This window comes from Macrobrachium nipponense, chromosome 33 (assembly GCF_015104395.2).
Source record: "Macrobrachium nipponense isolate FS-2020 chromosome 33, ASM1510439v2, whole genome shotgun sequence".
NCBI classification, from domain to species: Eukaryota; Metazoa; Arthropoda; class Malacostraca; order Decapoda; family Palaemonidae; genus Macrobrachium; species Macrobrachium nipponense.
Genome location: NC_087219.1, coordinates 28054359 through 28071380, shown reverse-complemented (window position 1 = coordinate 28071380; position 17022 = coordinate 28054359). Strand labels below are relative to the sequence as shown.

The following is a 17022-nucleotide window of genomic DNA, read 5'->3' as shown; positions in this document are numbered from 1 at the left end:
ATATATCCTTAATGGTGAATAGAAATACGTAACCTGGGTTAGGTAGTAACCTGGATTAGCCTTCTTGCACACAGGCCGAAAATATAAGGGTGTATATAAGGTACACGACTTTTCCCCTCGGCTGACGAGAACATGCGAGTGGAAAAGTTTTTTGGTAAAATTGGGTACGTCCAAACTATAACTAATACAGGCAGACCCTGGTTTACGACGGGTTCAGCTTACGACGTTCCAAGGTTAAGGCGCTTCTCAATTATATTCATCAGAAATTATTTCCAGGGTTGCAACGCATGTTCCAGGGTTATGACGCCTACAATGCTGATCTGGCAGAAGAAATATGACACCAAAAATGCAAAATAATCAATAATTGAAGGTTTTTTTATGAAAAAAATGCAATAAGAATGCAGTCTACATTGTTTTCTTAGGATTTTTTATGATGTTCAGGCTTCCGACGATTTTTGGGTTACAACGCATCTCAAAGAACGGAACCCCCTTCGTACCCCGGGAACTGCCTGTTTATGCTTGGTTAGTGTTATTATGTTGGCAAATGACTGAATTATTTCCTAAAGCAATCTGAACACCTTTACGAGGCTTAGTAATAATAAAAACAATGTGATGAACATGAAATTTTTAAGAAAAATCGTAGATATTTTTCAGAAATAATCATGAAAAATATAATTAGGTTTGGGGAGTTTGTTATATACCTAACTTATGTAGAAATGTTTGATCTTTCACGTGGAAGCAGTTATTTTGCTATAAATGTGTTTGCTAGTGTGCTGTAATTGATTAAAAAATGCTAATTTTTTACGGTCTGCAATTTTCAGATTTTCCAACCTAATTATACTGACGTTTTGTATCGTAGCTAAGTAAACTAGCGGTGTCGGGTTTGCGTTTTCTTCAAGATTCATCATCTGTCGACCTAATGGCGTCAACTACGTTTTCTATGATTGACACTTTATTTTCGTGAAATTTTCCCAAAAATAACTTACATATGATGCGCCCTGCGTGTCGTCTGTGCACTTACGGAAAAAAATTTATTGACGTGCTATGCGTCATAAGATCACGAGAGGGTTAAGGTAAGATTCAAAGACATCCTCTTAGGCTATGTGCCTAGGCAGTAGCCTAAGTTTACACCAAAGACCTTAGGATTGGATTAAGGGCAACAGACTTTTTCCTTTTATATAGCTTGTATACTTAAGCATAGTCTTAACACTCTAGGCTTTCATGCACATACCCGTAAAAGGGAATTAGATAATCTGGATTGAATAGACAATAACCTAGACTAGGTGATAGCCTAACTATAAAGTTTCACATTAGTAAGTTACTGTTTTATATATTAGACCAAAAACAATAAACCATATATGCTATGAGGTAGTAGGCTAACTTGAAGGCTACAAATTAAGGCCAACTTGAAGGCTATAAATTACACCTGGTTAATCCCTACCCTTAAAGGTGAATTAATTAATCGGGATTAGACAATAACCTAGACTAGGTGATAGTCTAAATATAAAGTCTCAGATCAGTAAGTTTCACATTAGAAAATTACTGTTTTATATAGTAGACCAAATAACCTAGGGCTATATATAAACAACCTGGGTTAGACAAAAATGTTAGCCTATGAGTTTACATATGAGTAGGTTTCTGTTTTTAAGTAGGCTAGCCTTTACATTAAGAATGAGCTAGAATAATCTGGATTAGGCAATACCCTATACGAGGCTATGAGAGAATAATTTAGGAAACATCCTATTGTTGGTCTACTAAGTGGTATTTAGTCCAAAAGCCTAGAATTAGATCTAAACAGTATCCTAACTTAATAGAATAACAGTTTATACGACTAGAGGATGGTACTGTTATGGTAACCTATTGGTAAGACTACATAGTAATGCAACTCTTTTATGTAGCCTATATCCTTAAAGGTGATAAAACCTAGATCAGGCTGCAGCCTAATCAGATTAAGTAGGAACCCCTTCTACCAGTAGCATAACTTTTCTGTATGGTTAATATCCGTAAAGATTTTAAAACTGACTAGAATAGGCAGTGAACTAGAATAGGTTGAGCAGGAACCCTCTAGAAAATCTGTTATTCTTAGTTTAATGTACATTATTCCAGAAGCATTAACCTAAAGCCATATACAACAGAAGCTTGGGCGAACTAAACAAATTAGTTCATAGAAGATTAGTCTGAATGGTATGACAATTCGAATTAAAATTTCACATAGCCAGTGCAGAAGGACTAATATACACATCCATACATGGCTGTCAAAACTACTTAAACCCCAAAGGGTTTATTTCAACATAGATTTATAATAGAATTTATTACAAATATGGAAGCCATATTAGGAACTACAGAGGCGTCCCTCATTAACCAGTTAATATTTACTAGCTTCTAATAACAACTTCCTTAATATATCTACAGGCCCGCCATTATGAAGGTTGATGCTCAGTTCAAGTGTTCCATAGTAATTTGCTTCGTTCACTTTCTGCCAGTGGGTATGAGCCATACCACTTGCCATGAGCATAATCCTTGTGAAAAAACAAGGAAAATTTGCTTGGTCGCCAGATATGTACAAAACTTGTAGTATGCTACTGGTAGCAAGTTTTAAGGATGAAACAGCTCATTTTAAGCTGTCCCAGTGAGTCCTAGGGTTCATTAGGGATAAGGAAGGCTGAGATTATATCTTTCCAGCAGAACTCCAACAGCAGATTTTTAACCCTTTTTCATAACAAGATTAATGTTTAGGCCAAAACCAGTAACATGAGTCCCAAGTGCTTCACAGGTTAACCCCCGTGGAGGACTTGGGGATGACATTCTGACTAAGGAAATACGTAGTGGGTAATGCCACTGAAATGGCCTTACTGAACCCAGAAGGATCAGGGACAAATTTCAGCTAACCATAGGAGAAAGCTTCTAGAAGGAATTCTATCCCCCATGCAGCTATTGATGCTGAAGAGCAGCTTTCCCCCAAAATGGATACTAGGATCCATCTATCAGTTGTTGAAGCTCAGTCAAATTGTGCAAGCTTCCCCAAAAGTGATACACAGTTTGCAGCATTTGATCAATTCTGTAAGGAAATTATGAATAACATCAAAGACGTCCTTGCCACAGAACAGCAATATACAGGGTGGGCCAAAAGTAGCCTCACAGTTTAAACAGAATGAAAAATAATTTATTAAACGCATAAAATTTTTCAGACATGAATAAGTGGCATATTTAAGAATGAGTGACATGAAAAGGATAAAAATAAGTAGCATGTATTAATGGCACAATATTAATTTTCTATTGAAGAGTACTTTGAATGAGAAACAGTTCTTGAAGTAACTGTGAGGCTACTTTTGGCCCACCCTGTATAAGGGACATGATGCATGATTCCAAAAATGAAATAAGTCAATCAAGTACACTCCAAAGTGTGAAAGTACTGCATCCTGTAACCCAAAAGTGAGAGGGAATGCAAATGCTGCCCAAACAAAGACTAATGTTGGAATTCCAACTGGAAAAAGCTAAATGATCAGTTTGGAATACAAAACTTCAGATCAAAACATGATAGAGGCTCCAGTACTCATTCCTGGTGATGATAATAATCCCTGATGAGATGCCTCAGTGGACATTAAAAGCTCTAGAAGACACCTATTACCAGTTTTAAAAAAAAAGGATCTCTACTTCCATTTTTTAATAATACCAAAGTTGCTCACCAAGTAGCCTGACACTTCTGTCCCTGCTCCTTCAAAATCACTAATCTTGTAAAGACAGATTGCCAGAATTTTGTAGTGACTAAAAGACCAGAGACAATGGTAGAATTAAAAACCACTTGACAGAGTCATCTGGTTTGGAAAATTCCACCAAGGAATGGCAATGCTACAAATCCCTTCTAAAGGGGAAAAGCTCCCTTTATATATAGATGTGCAGCAATTTAGGACCTTTGTGAGAAGAATCTCAAAGGTGAACGCCTCGGAAGAATTTCATGCTAGGATACACCTCTTCTTCCTAGCTTAAACCCATTTTTATATGGGGTCGCCATTACGAATGAGTCGTCTCCATCGATTTCTGTCTTGTGCCTCGTTCTCATTTATACCTTTCAATTCCATATCTTCCCTTACACAATCACGCCATCTCTTTCTTGGTCTTCCCTTCTTCCTTCTACCCCGCACTTCCATTTCCATCGTATGTCTTCCAACATGACGTTCCTCCCTTCGTAACAGGTGTCCATACCATCGAAGCCTTCCTTCCTGTATTTTCTTTGATATTTCAGCTACCTTTGTTGATCCTCTTATATACTCATTTCTAATCCTATCTTCCCTTGTTACTCCCGACATCCATCTCAACATTCTCATTTCTGCTACATCCATCTTCTTCTCCTCTGTTTTCCTCATACTTGCCGTTTCTGTTCCATATAACATTGCTGGTCTGACCACCGTCCTATGTAACTTTCCTTTCAATTTCAGAGGGACCTTCTTGTCACAGAGTACCCCTGATGCAGACCTCCAGTTATTCCATCCTGCCTGAATTCGGTGTCTCACCTCTTGGTCCATGCTTCCACTATCCTCCAATACGGACCCTAAGTACTTGAACTTCTGTACTTTCTTTATTTCTTCCCCACCCAATCTTATGCTACTTCCACCGTCCTCAGTAATACTAGAACACATATTCGGTTTTTGATCTGCTTATTCTCATTCCTCTCTCCTCAAGTGCTGCTCTCCACCTCCTCCTCCAACCTCCCCTCCAACTCCTCCCTCCCCTCGGAACACAACACAATGTCATCCGCGTATAATATGCACCATGGCACTGCTTCTCTAACATCCCTGGTCATTACATCCATCACGATGTTAAAGATGAATGGGCTAAGTGCTGACCCCTGGTGTAATCCAACTCCTATCTCAAATCCATCCGTCTCACCAACACTACTCCTCACTCTAGTATACACATTCCTGTACATCTCCTGAATAACTCTGACATACTTTTCCGGCACCATCTTCTCCCTCAAACATCTCCATATTTCTTGCCTTGGCACTCTGTCATAGGCCTTTTCAAGGTCTATGAATACCAGATGCAGGTCTCGTTGTTTTTCTCTGAATTTCTCCATTAGCTGCCTTATGCAAAATATTCCATCCGTTGTGCCGCTTCCCTTCATAAATCCTAACTGTTCCTTCCCTATTCTAACTTCCTCTCTCAGCCTGCTATCTATGATTCTTTCCAAAACCTTCAACGTGTGAGACATTAGTTTTATACCTCTATAATTACTGCATTCCTGGACATCACCTTCACCTTTAAATATAGGTATCAATATGCTTTCCCGCCATTCTTCTGGTATCTTTTCCTGTTCGAATATTTTTACCATCAGATCATACAAGATGTCTACCCCTTCCTCCCTAAGGCTTTCCAAACTTCGAACTGGGATTAAGTCAGGTCCTGTTGCCTTCCCACTTTCTCATTCTTTTTAAGGCTCGTATCACTTCATCCCTAGATATCCCCATTACCATTCCCATGTTTACTTGTCCATCCTCTCTTACAAGTCTTTCATTTTCTTCATTTAGCAGTTGTTCGAAATACTCTTTCCATCTTTTCAGGATGTCTTCTTCCTTTTTTACGACAGTACCATTCCTATCTTTCATTTGCTTAATATGGGTGATGTCCTTAGTTCTTTTATTTCTTACTTTTGACAGTTTGAGCATCTTACTCAACCCTTCCTTGGTTTCCAGTTCATTATAAACCTCTTCATATGCCCTTGCCTTAGCTTGAGCTACCACCCTTTTTACTTCTTTGTTTCTTTCTCTTAATCTTTCTCTGTCCTCCTGCAGCTGTGACTCTTCAAATCTCTTCTTTGCCTCCCTTTTACCTTTCACAACTTCCCCCACCTCTTCTTCCCACCACCAGCTCTCCTTTTCCTCCCATACTATTCCAGATGTTTCCCCTAGTATCTCCTTTCCATGTCTTCTAATCACTGATGCATTATGCCTCCACCATTCTCCCACATCTTCAATTCCCAGATCAACCTCTCCCAGCACTCTTCTCCTGAACTCTCTCTTCTTATCATTATCCCTCCCTAACAATTTATACCACTTGATTTTCTTTACCCCATTCTTTTTCGTTTTCTTTTCTCTTTTCATCTTTAAATCCATACAAAGGAGCCTATGTTGGGGGGCCACGTGGTCACCTGGGATAACTTTACAACAGCCTTGATCTATTGTAAAGGAGGTAATCTATTTGTGTGCATCTACCGCCACTCCTGTATGTTATCAAGTGCTCCCTCTTCTTTTTGAAGAATGTGTTCACTATTGCCATATCAAAGGACACGGCAAAGTCTACTATACTCTCTCCTTCTGGGTTTCTCTCCCCAATCCCATGTCCTCCATGCACACGTTCAATTACATCCTTTTCATTTCCGACATGTCCATTAAAGTCTGCCCCCACTACAGTCCTCTCCTGCTCTTCCAGTTCTTGCGTTACCTCACTCATTTCGTTCCAAAAACGGCTCTTTTCTTCCTCTGTGCAGCCCACTTGTGGAGCATAAGCGCTAATGATGTTCATTGTTTCCCCTCCATACCATATCTTCACTCTCATAATGCGGTCATTCTTTCTACTCACTTCCGTCACTGCATTCTTCATTTCCCCCGACAACACTACTCCAACGCCATTCCTACCCTGCTCATTTGCTCCACTATAGATTAACTTGTAGCCATCCCCCAGTTCTTTAGCTTTATTACCCTTCCATCGAGTTTCCTGCACACACAAAATATCCACTCTCTTTATCCTCATTAACTCTGCCAACTCTCTTCCTCTTCCTGTCATAGACCCAATAGTATTATAACATCTACAGCCTTGCTGGAAGTTAACAACAAAAGGCTCCCAAAAGATTCCAGAACAATTTGTGCTGTTGTGGTCAAAAGACTCATAAGATCCTATGGAATATGGCACTCGGACTTTTTAAAGTTGCATATAAAAGTGCAAATGGAAACACTGGAGAGCTCCAACGAGTGACTTCCCAATGTAACTTCATTATTACATGATAACCCCTTTTGCAAGGACCTGTTTGAGGAGTCTGTTGTGGTTAAAAACGTAACCAGCAAGCCTGCCAACAAAATTGTACAGGGTACTCTCTTTTGAAGAGAAGCGGGGTGGGGAATTCAGGAAAGAAAAACCCAATACTTCCCTTTACCCAATCCAAAAAGGCATGCTATGATAAAAAAAAAATCCTATAAGCCTTTAGTGTTTCCAAAAGTTTTTGCATTGTGTATACCAATGAGTACATAAACGATATTAAATTACTGTGATTGTGAATGATGGATTTGTTATTGTGAATGCCGAGATCACTACCCTGGCCTGAATTATATGAGACTGGCTTCCAGCACAGTCTATACTTTGTAACTCTCATTCAAACCACATCACAAGAAAACTACCCTCATTCTAGATATGCATATTTCCTAAAGGCACTTTCAAAGCCCCAAACGAACTTTGAACAGAGAATACTCAAGTGATTACGATATGGAGAGCGATGACATCTTGTCGTCTTAATTATGGCGGCACCATTCTCCATACACATGTAGGTACCAAACTTCTCATGTTTTGGAAAGTTTGGCTAAAGAAAGGGCAGAACCATAAATTGTCACAGCTTTGAAAGAGGGCCACATTATCCCCTTTGTCAGGAAGCCTCCCTTAGTCAGTTGGCTGTCTTGAGGGCTTATTCAAGAGGATCAGAGAAGTTTTTGGCTCTGGTGGACAAAGTACCCTCTTTTGCAGGAAATGGAGCAGTAGAGCTCATTCAAGATCTTCACTCTCCAGGGTTATACAATCGTCTCTTCGGGGTCCCCAAGTCATCAGAGGGCTGGAGGCCCATCCTGGATGTCTGCACCCTGAATGCCTTAGTCGTGAAGACTTAACTAGAAAAACCCTCTTCCTAGTGTCCTTGGCGACTGCTAAAAGGATTAGCAAGATTCATGTGCTAGATAAGAAAGTAGGCTTTTCGAAAGGGAATGCTATTTGTTCCTATTCCCTTGTTTTTTTGTAGCTAAGAACGAGTACCCCTCTAATCCTTGGCCAGGTTCTTTTTCGATCCCTAATTTGACAGATGTCCTGGGCATGGATGATGCAGAAAGGACTCTGTGTCCTGTGAGGTCCTTAAATATTACCTTCACAGAACAAAAGTCATTTGTGGAGTATTTGATGGTCTGTTGTGTGCTGTTGAAAACCCCTCCTGACCGTTGTCAAAGAATGCTTTAGCATTTTTCCTGAGGGACACCATCTGAGAAGCACACTCTTCAGTTCAGAAAGACGTTCTCCCGGTTGGCAAGGCTACAGCTCATGAAATTAGAGCAATAGCCACTTCTCTTGTTTTTAAGAGAAATTTATCTCCCGCAACTATTATTACAGTGGTACCTCGACATACGAAAGGCTCAACTTACAAAAAACTCGAGATACAAAAGCAAATACAAAGATTTTTTGGCTCTACATACGAAAATAGTTCAGGATACGAAAGGTTGTTGCTGTAAAGTCACAAGATTCGCCCGGACTACCGATAACAATTATAAAACTCGCGTGCTGCCAACAGTTACTCAGTAGACTCGCCACCATCCTCCCGCTCTCCCATTGGTTCCTGATGCTAGTCACCGCCATAAGATCCTGCTCTCCTATTGGTCAGCATCTCTCCCATGATCCCATCATGCATCTATGAGCGGCGTGCTTTTTCGGCCACTTGGCGGCATCATCGGTATTGCAAGCACGCGGAATTCATTCGTTCTATACAATTTCGTTTATTAACGTAAATTCATTAGTGATTTCGTTGTAGTACTACTTTATCGTGTTGTGTGAGAACTTTACTACATACATATACGTACTACATAACTTAATTACGTACAGTATATACGTAGTCATGGGTCCCAAGAAAGTTGAAGTTCACGGAAAGAAGAGGATGCTTTCTTTGGAGACAAAAATGGAGATAATTAAAAAGTATGAAGCTGGCATGCGATTGAGTGTGATCGCCGAGGAATATGGCCGAAATCCGTTGACAATAGGCACCATCCTTAAGGAGAAGGATGCCATCAAAGCAGCTACACCTTCCAAGGGTGTGACTGTTTTGTCTAGCAAGAGGAGCCACTTGCACGACGAGATGGAAAGGCTGCTTCTTGTCTGGATAAAAGACAAAGAAATCACTGGCAATATGATAACGAAGACAGCAATCTGCCACAAGGCCAGTGCTATTTTCGGCGATTTGATTGCCCAGGCCAAAGACGACAGAGGAGAAGGGACATCGACGCCAACCCCAGAGTTCAAGGCTTCTCATGGGTGGTTCGAAAAATTCCGTAAACAGACTGGCATCCATTCAGTGGTGTGGCATGGGGAGGCGGCCAGCTCGGACACGAAAGTGGCCAAAGCTTTTATTAAGACGTTCGACGAGATAACAATCAAGGAAGGCTACAGTTCTCAGCAAGTCTTCAGCTGTGATGAGACTGGCCTTTTTTGGAAATAAATGCCTCGTCGGACGTACATCATGCAGGAAGAGAAGAAACTACCTGGGCATAAGCCTATAAAAGACAGGCTTACGCTCGCACTCTGTTCGAACGCCAGTGGGGATTGCAAGGTGAAGCCCCTACTTGTGTATCATTCGGAGACTCCTCGAGTCTTCAAGGCCCACAAAGTGCTTAAGGAGAAGCTTCCAGTGATGTGGAGGGCTAATGCAAAAGCCTGGGTAACGAGACTTTTGTTCACCGAGTGGGTAAGTCTGTGTTTCGGCCCGACAGTGAAGAAATTCTTGGAAGAGAAGCGCCTCCCTCTGAAATGTCTGCTGTTGTTGGACAATGCCCCTGCTCACCCTCCTGGCCTCGAGGAAGATATCCTAGCGGAGTATTCTTTTAACAACGTCCTTCATCTTCCACCTAACACCACCTCTCTCCTCCAGCCCATGGACCAGCAAGTGATATCGAACTTCAAGAAGCTGTATACGAAACATCTTTTCAAGAGATGTTTCGACGTCACCGATACCACAAACCTCACCTTGCGTAAATTTTGGAAGGAGCATTTCAATGTTATGATATGCATCCGACTCATTGATCAAGCTTGGCAGGAGGTTTCAAGGCGAACTTTGAATTCTTTGTGGACGAAACTCTGGCCTGATGCCATATCCGCCCAAGACTTCGAGGGATTCGACATGGGCGAAGCTGGTGCTGCAGATTCAGGAACAGTTGACGATCCTGAAACTGTTTCGCAACCAGATCTTGACGAGATCGTTGCACTCAGCAAGTCCATGGGGCTGGTCGTCGACGAAGACGACATCAGTGACCTTCTCGAGGAGCACCAAGAGGAGCTTACGATGGATGACCTGAAGGAGTTGGAGGCCATGCAACATAATGTTGTTCAAGAAGAGTTCTCTAGCAACAATGAGGAGGAGGAGGACGACCCTATGACAACGGCAGAAATTAAGGATGCTCTAGCTGCTTTTCATAAGGTGCAATCATTTGTAGAAAAGAGACACCCCGAAAAGGCTTACACAGGTCGTATGCTTGCACAGTTCAATGACGTTTGCCTGAGTTGTTTCAGGAACATTGTGAAAAGTAGGCAGAAGCAATCTTCCTTGGATAGTTATTTTTTAAAGAGACCTTTAGTAGGAGTAAGCAAAAAGGAAGATCCAATTGATACTATGAAAAAACAGAAAGTTGAAAGTGGTGAACAAATTGAAATTTTTGTAAAAAAAAAAAAAAAAAAAAAAAAAAACGTAAAGTAAAAAAAATAATGTAAAAATCAAAAAAAGAAAAAAAAATTGTTAAGTTTTTTAAATTTAAGTGTTACAGTTTTGTTAACCCTTAAACGCCGACTGGACGTATTTTACATCGACATTTTTTGTCTCTTGGGTGCCAACTGGACGTATTTTACGTCAACATACAAAAGTTTTTTTAAAAATTCGCGGAAAAATACTTTTAGGCTTACCAGCCAAAAACTCTTGAATCACGCACCTTGGGGGATGCTGGGAGTTCACGGATCAAGGTGTTTTGTTTACAATCGTTACGCAGGCGCGCAAGCGCGAATTTCTTTCTTGCCGCACTAAAAAGTATCTGTGACACATCTCGGAAATTATTTCGTCACGTTGACATAATTTTTGTACCATTGTAAATTAGCCGTTACATGAAGTATTATATATGAAAATGTGCGCATTTTTATGTAGAATACAATAATAAAATACTCATGATTGTAGCTTTTATCAGTTTTGAGATATTTTCATATAAATAACGATAAGTGCCAAAATTTCAACCTTCGGTCAACTTTGACTCTACCGAAATGGTCGAAAAACGCAATTGTAAGCTAAAACTCTTATACTTTAGTAATATTCAATCATTTACCTTAATTTTGCAACTAATTGGAAGTCTCTAGCACAATATTTCGATTTATGGTGAATTTATGAAAAAACTTTTTCCTTACGTCCGCGCGGTAACTCTTCCGAAAAAAATCATACATGCGATTGTGGTAATGTTTGCACCATTTTAAATTAGCCGTTACATAAAGTTTTATATATGAAAATGTGCGCAATTTCATGCACAATACAACTAAAAACAACCCATGGTTGTAGCTATTATCAATTTTGAAATATTTTCATATAAAAAATGATAAGTGACAAATTTTTAACCTTCGGTCAACTTTGACTCTACTGAAATGGTAAAAAAACGCAATTGTAAGCTAAAACGCTTATATTCTAGTAATATTCAAGCATTTACCTTCATTTTGCAACAAATTGGAAGTCTCTAGCACAATATTTCGATTTATGGTGAATTTATGAAAAAATAACATTTTCTTTACGTCCGCGCGGTAACTCTTCCGAAAAAATCATACGTGCGATTGTGGTAATGTTTGCACCATTTAAAATTAGCCGTTACATAAAGTTTTATATATGAAAATGTGCGCAATTTCATGTAGAATACAAAAAAAAATAATTGAAGGTTGTAGCTTTTCTCATTTTTGAAGCCCTAGAAAAACACCCCAGTATATTTTATAGTAAAGCTAAATTGACCAATAAACAATGAAATACTACAACAATTTGGACGATTCAATACCAACTTAATACGTACTAGTACTAATATGTACGTATCTGTAAATAATGTGTATTAGTGTACATGGTATACAAGAAATACGTACATACATATGTACATACGTAGTAAAATATAAATCACGATAAATAGAAAAAACCACGTTCGGTCAACTTTGACTCTACCGAAATGGTCGAAAAACGCAATTGTAAGCTAAAACTCTTACAGTCTAGTAATATTCAGCCATTTATCTTCATCTTGAAACAAATTCGAAGTCTCTAGCACAATATTTAGATTTATAGTGAATTAGAAAAAAAAACTTTCCTTCCCTCCGCGCACGGATTCTCCGCCACAAATCTCCGAAATCCGTACGTCCCATTCTTGGAATATTTGCTCCGTTTCTTATTAGACATTTCATAGAGTTTTATATATGAAAATGTGCGCAATTGTATGTAAAATAAAACAAAAAATATTTGAAGGTTGTAGCTTTTCTTATTTCCGAAATAATTGCATATAAAAATATATATATAAAAATTCGACATTTGGTCAACTTTAACTCGTCAGATATGGTCAAAAACTGCATTTGTAAGCTAATATTCTTATAGTATAGTAATATTCAATCATTTGTCTTCATTTTGAAAGAAATTGGAAGTCTCTAGGACAATATTTAGATTTATGGTGAATTTTTGAAAAAAATATTTGTTTACGTATGCACGTTACGAATTCATGCATTATTTTGTGATAATATTTTCTCTGTTTCTTTTGTCGTTTTAGAATGTGTTATATACCAAAATGATCGCAATTTAGTGTAAATTACAACGAAAAAAAAATAACTTGTTACCTTTAACCGTTTCGCGCACAGCGCGATTTCAATACAATTATATATGAAATTTCGTTTTTGCGCTATCATATATCGCATTATTTATATATGATAATGATTATTTTTTTTCATTTCTGATGGTTGCATACTAAACTTCAGGCAATGACAAAAAAAGGAGCCAAAAAATGAACTCTTAATCTTGAAAACTAAGCGCGCTGTGATTTTTTGAAAAAAATATTTTTTCCGCTTCTGCGCTCACTCTGAAACACCTCCGGCACAAGGGAGACATTTTTTTTTTTTTTTTTTTTTTTTTTTTTTTTTTTTTTTTTTTTTTTACCGCTTCGGCGTTTAAGGGTTAATGTGTTTCGTAAAGTTTAGTTTATATTTCCTGATATTTTTTCATGTGTTTCGTAAAGTTAAGTGTACGTACTATAAGAAGTTTTCTGCCGTTTGTCCTCCTCTGTCGCCACTTTCGGAGATAGCCTCACTCGAAAGGTAAGTTTCCACATTTTACTACGTATGTACATATGTATGTACGTATTTCTTGTATACCATGTACACTAATACACATTATTTACAGGTAAGTACATATTAGTACTAGTACGTATTAAGTTGGTATTGAATGGTCCAAATTGTTGTAGTATTTCATTGTTTATTGGTCAATTTAGCTTTACTATAAAATATACTGGGGTGTTTTTCTAGGGCTTGGAACGGATTACGCATTTTACATGTAAAATGCGGTTCAAGATACGAAAAGCTCATGTTACGAAGGCCGCCTCGGAACGGATTAATTTCCTATGTCGAGGTACCACTGTAATTCTACATTTTGGAAATGCAAATATGTTTGCATCGCATTATCTCCGTGATGTGGAGACAGTGTATGAAGACTGCAGTACCCTGGGTCCTTTTCTTGTGGTTGGTGTGGTGTTGGGAAAGGAAGTGTAGGAAGCAGACCTTCCTAAATTCATATTCTCCTTAATATAAGGTGTGATATTTTTTATGGGAAGCCTGGAGGTACGAAGTACCAGGAGTACCTTCCAGTCCTTTGGTAGGGTGGTGGTGGTGGCCATTTAATAATTGTTTCAGATATAGGTCACAATTTTTTTTTATGGTGATCAGGTGATAATGAGCCCTGGGCAGGGGCAATTTTTTTTATCCTTTGTTAGCCATCAGAATTGTCCTTCACTACAAAGGTCCCACTAAAGTAATAGGCGCTACATGGCTTTACTACCGCACTGTTACATGATAAGATGAGTGGCAAGCAGAGGCAGTTTTTCCTGCTACAAATCTCTTATCATGTAAGGAATCAACAAACATTTTAATTAATGTTGGCAAAGTTTTTCTATTTTCACTTTTTTTAAATGTTGAGGTAGAATTATCCATGCTTCCCTCCTTCCTGCAATGCAGAAATCAGCTATATAATTACTAGGTAAGTTGTATGATTCATGACATTTTTATGATATAATAAAGTTTTAATTATACTTAGCCAGTAATTATATAATCAGAGCCCACCCTACATCCCCTAGCCTGGATTTATTTTGTAAGGCATAAACAAACAGCTCTTTGCCAAGTCATTCCCCTCTCTTGCCCCGAAAGTGGGCGGGGTACTGTTACCTGGCCAAAGCAGAATAGAAAATTAGCACAACCCACGAATTTTGGGGTTTTTACTGCCGGTGAGTGAAACTCTTAGCTATATAATTATTGGTTAAGTAAAATTAAAACTTTATTTTATCATAAAAATGTTATTTTAAGCAACATAGGGGGGTGGTGATGGATTTTAAAATGAGAGGTATTAAACCCAAAAAGAGAAAGAGGAAAAGGAAAGTCCCAGAGAAGGTGGTTAGGCTGGTCGAGATGATATATCAAAGAACTAGCACAAAAGTAATAACAGAAGTTGGGGAAACAGAAAACGTTAAAGTTAGTGTTGGATTACGCCAGGGGTTAGCATTAAGCCCATTTTTGTTTGTGCAGGTCATGGATGTGTTGAGTGAAGAGATCAGGAATGGAGAGCTGTGGGAGATGTTGCACGCTGATGATCTGGTGATTACTGCTGAAAATGAGGAGGCCCTACAGAGAAGGGTTGAAGAGTGGCAGAGTCTTTAGAGAGGGGTGGCTTAAAGGTGAATGTGAACAAAACAGAGGTTTTGGTGAGCATTAGGGATGATAGAGACAGAATAGTAAAAAGAGAAAGAAGAGGCTCGATTACAAAACAAGCGGAAAAGTTGAATTGCTTAGGATCTACTTTGAGCCAAGAGGGAGGATGGGAGGCTGAAGTTGACAATAGGATAAAAACTTTGTGGGGGAAGTGGAGAGAGGTAGCTGGAGAAGTATCTGATAAGAAAATGCCAATCAAACTAAAAGTCAAGATATACACTTTACAATGATAAGACCAGTGTTAATGTACGGATCTGAAACATGGGCTCTAAGAAAAGCAGGGGAAGTAAAGCTTGAGAGAACAGAGATGAGAATGGTGAGGTGGATTATGGGAATCACTGCTTGAGAGATTGGAAAATGATGAAATAAGAAGAGCAGGCATAGTAAAAATTATAAAGGTGATAAGAGAGAGACAATCGAGATGGTTGTTATGGACATATGTTGAGGATGGATAAAAGGAGATAAAGTAAAGGAAGATATGGAGAGAAGAGTTTTGGTGGAAGATGATGCCTTTGATAGAAGGCAGTGGTGAGGGCGCATCTGGCAACCGACCCCTTAATGTAGGGATAATGTATTATTATTTTTATCATTAAGACACAATACCCTGCCACAAGACCAGCTAAAAGAGAATTCTTTGACTTTAGTCAGGTCACCATGGAGCTGTGGATACACCATGGAAGGGTAACTTCTTGAGGACTCAACAGCGACTACCAGAAATAGGTTTTTTTTTTCTACATCAAAACCTGTTTTTTTAAGTTATTAAGTCATCGTATGAGCCCTGAAAGAAATAGGTTCGATTCCAGGTCTCGGTGAGAAGTTATACTTATCATATATAATTCCCTCTGGATCTGAATTATTCCCCCAGAAAAAAAATTCCTTATTAAATTGTTTTTTGAGGCTAATATTTAATCGGGATTATGTCATTTGGTATTAAATCAAATCAACAAACAACTCACAACCTCAATTGTCAACTTAAAGCATTTATTCTCAGCTCTCAACATTTCTTAGAAAACAACACACAACCTATGCTCATAATACATAACCTTTCTTTCTAAATAATGCACAACCTATCGTCATAACTTGCAACCTTTCTTACTAAACAAATTTTGTTCATAGTTCTCGACCATTCTAAATAACACACAACTTTTGTTCACAACCCACAGCCATAATTCTTAACTCACAACCTTTTATATTAAACAACACACAATCTTTGTTCATAACTCATAACAAATGATAAAAAGAAAGGATAACTTGTCCTACTGACCTCAATAAAGTGGAGCAAATCTTTCATGTAGCCATCGACCTTCTTGAAGATTTCCAGATTTGGGAAGAGTTTCTTAATGATTTTGAAACTGAAAGGAATATCTTATATGTACATATATATGTGTGTGTATAGGTGTGTACTATATAGTACATACATAAAGTGCTCCCCAACTTTTACACGGTAATATTAGGTTCCAGAGCCTGGTGCGGAAATGCAAAATTCCCTCCCAAAATGCTTATAACTGCCAAATACCCAGTACCCCATAAACTAAAATGTTTTTAAATGTCTATTTTAATATTTCGTGCTTAATTTGATAGTTCAAACCAAAATATACCTTAAATTATCGTACTAAAACAATTTAATATCTTCAAACAAAATTACACCCCAAACTATTAGTCCATAACATCCTAAGACATCTTAGATTAGTACCCTTTTACATATGTTACTCATAAGTATATACATCCCCTAAAATGCTTATAAAATAATTCACTCGTTTTAAAATATGAAGGTGATTCTAAGTAATGATGGCACGCCTTGGAAATTGATTTTCCTACAGTTTTAGTGCTTATGATGAACCAGTTATCTTTTGGTGGTCAACTCCTATCTCTACCCAACAATGATGGGGGACTTTGGGAATTCGGGGTTTTGGGTGAGGGACAACAAACATAAACAAAGCGGCCATGTTTGTGTTCTGGTAGAGGCCAAGGGATACGCAAACCCTGAGGGAGCCTATGTTCCGCGGAAGGAAGCAGCTGAGGGAAGGTGGGGTACTCGGGGTGGTTGGT

The 17022-nt window shown here is 38.6% G+C and overlaps 2 protein-coding genes across 9 annotated transcripts in view; one reads left to right on the top strand and one right to left on the bottom strand.

Annotated features, from left to right (window-relative positions):
* The window catches only part of LOC135203053 (two pore calcium channel protein 1-like), a 734396-nt gene that overhangs the window by 369031 nt on the left and 348343 nt on the right, over positions 1–17022 (top strand). The window lies entirely within an intron of this gene.
* Positions 1–17022, bottom strand: part of LOC135203051 (cytochrome P450 2B1-like) — a 70490-nt gene that overhangs the window by 9627 nt on the left and 43841 nt on the right. For all 4 annotated transcript variants that reach the window (XM_064232641.1, XM_064232638.1, XM_064232640.1 and 1 more), the window contains exon 7: positions 16238–16325. In XM_064232641.1, coding sequence (XP_064088711.1) covers positions 16238–16325 — 88 coding nt within the window. The remainder of the gene's footprint in view (positions 1–16237; positions 16326–17022) is intronic.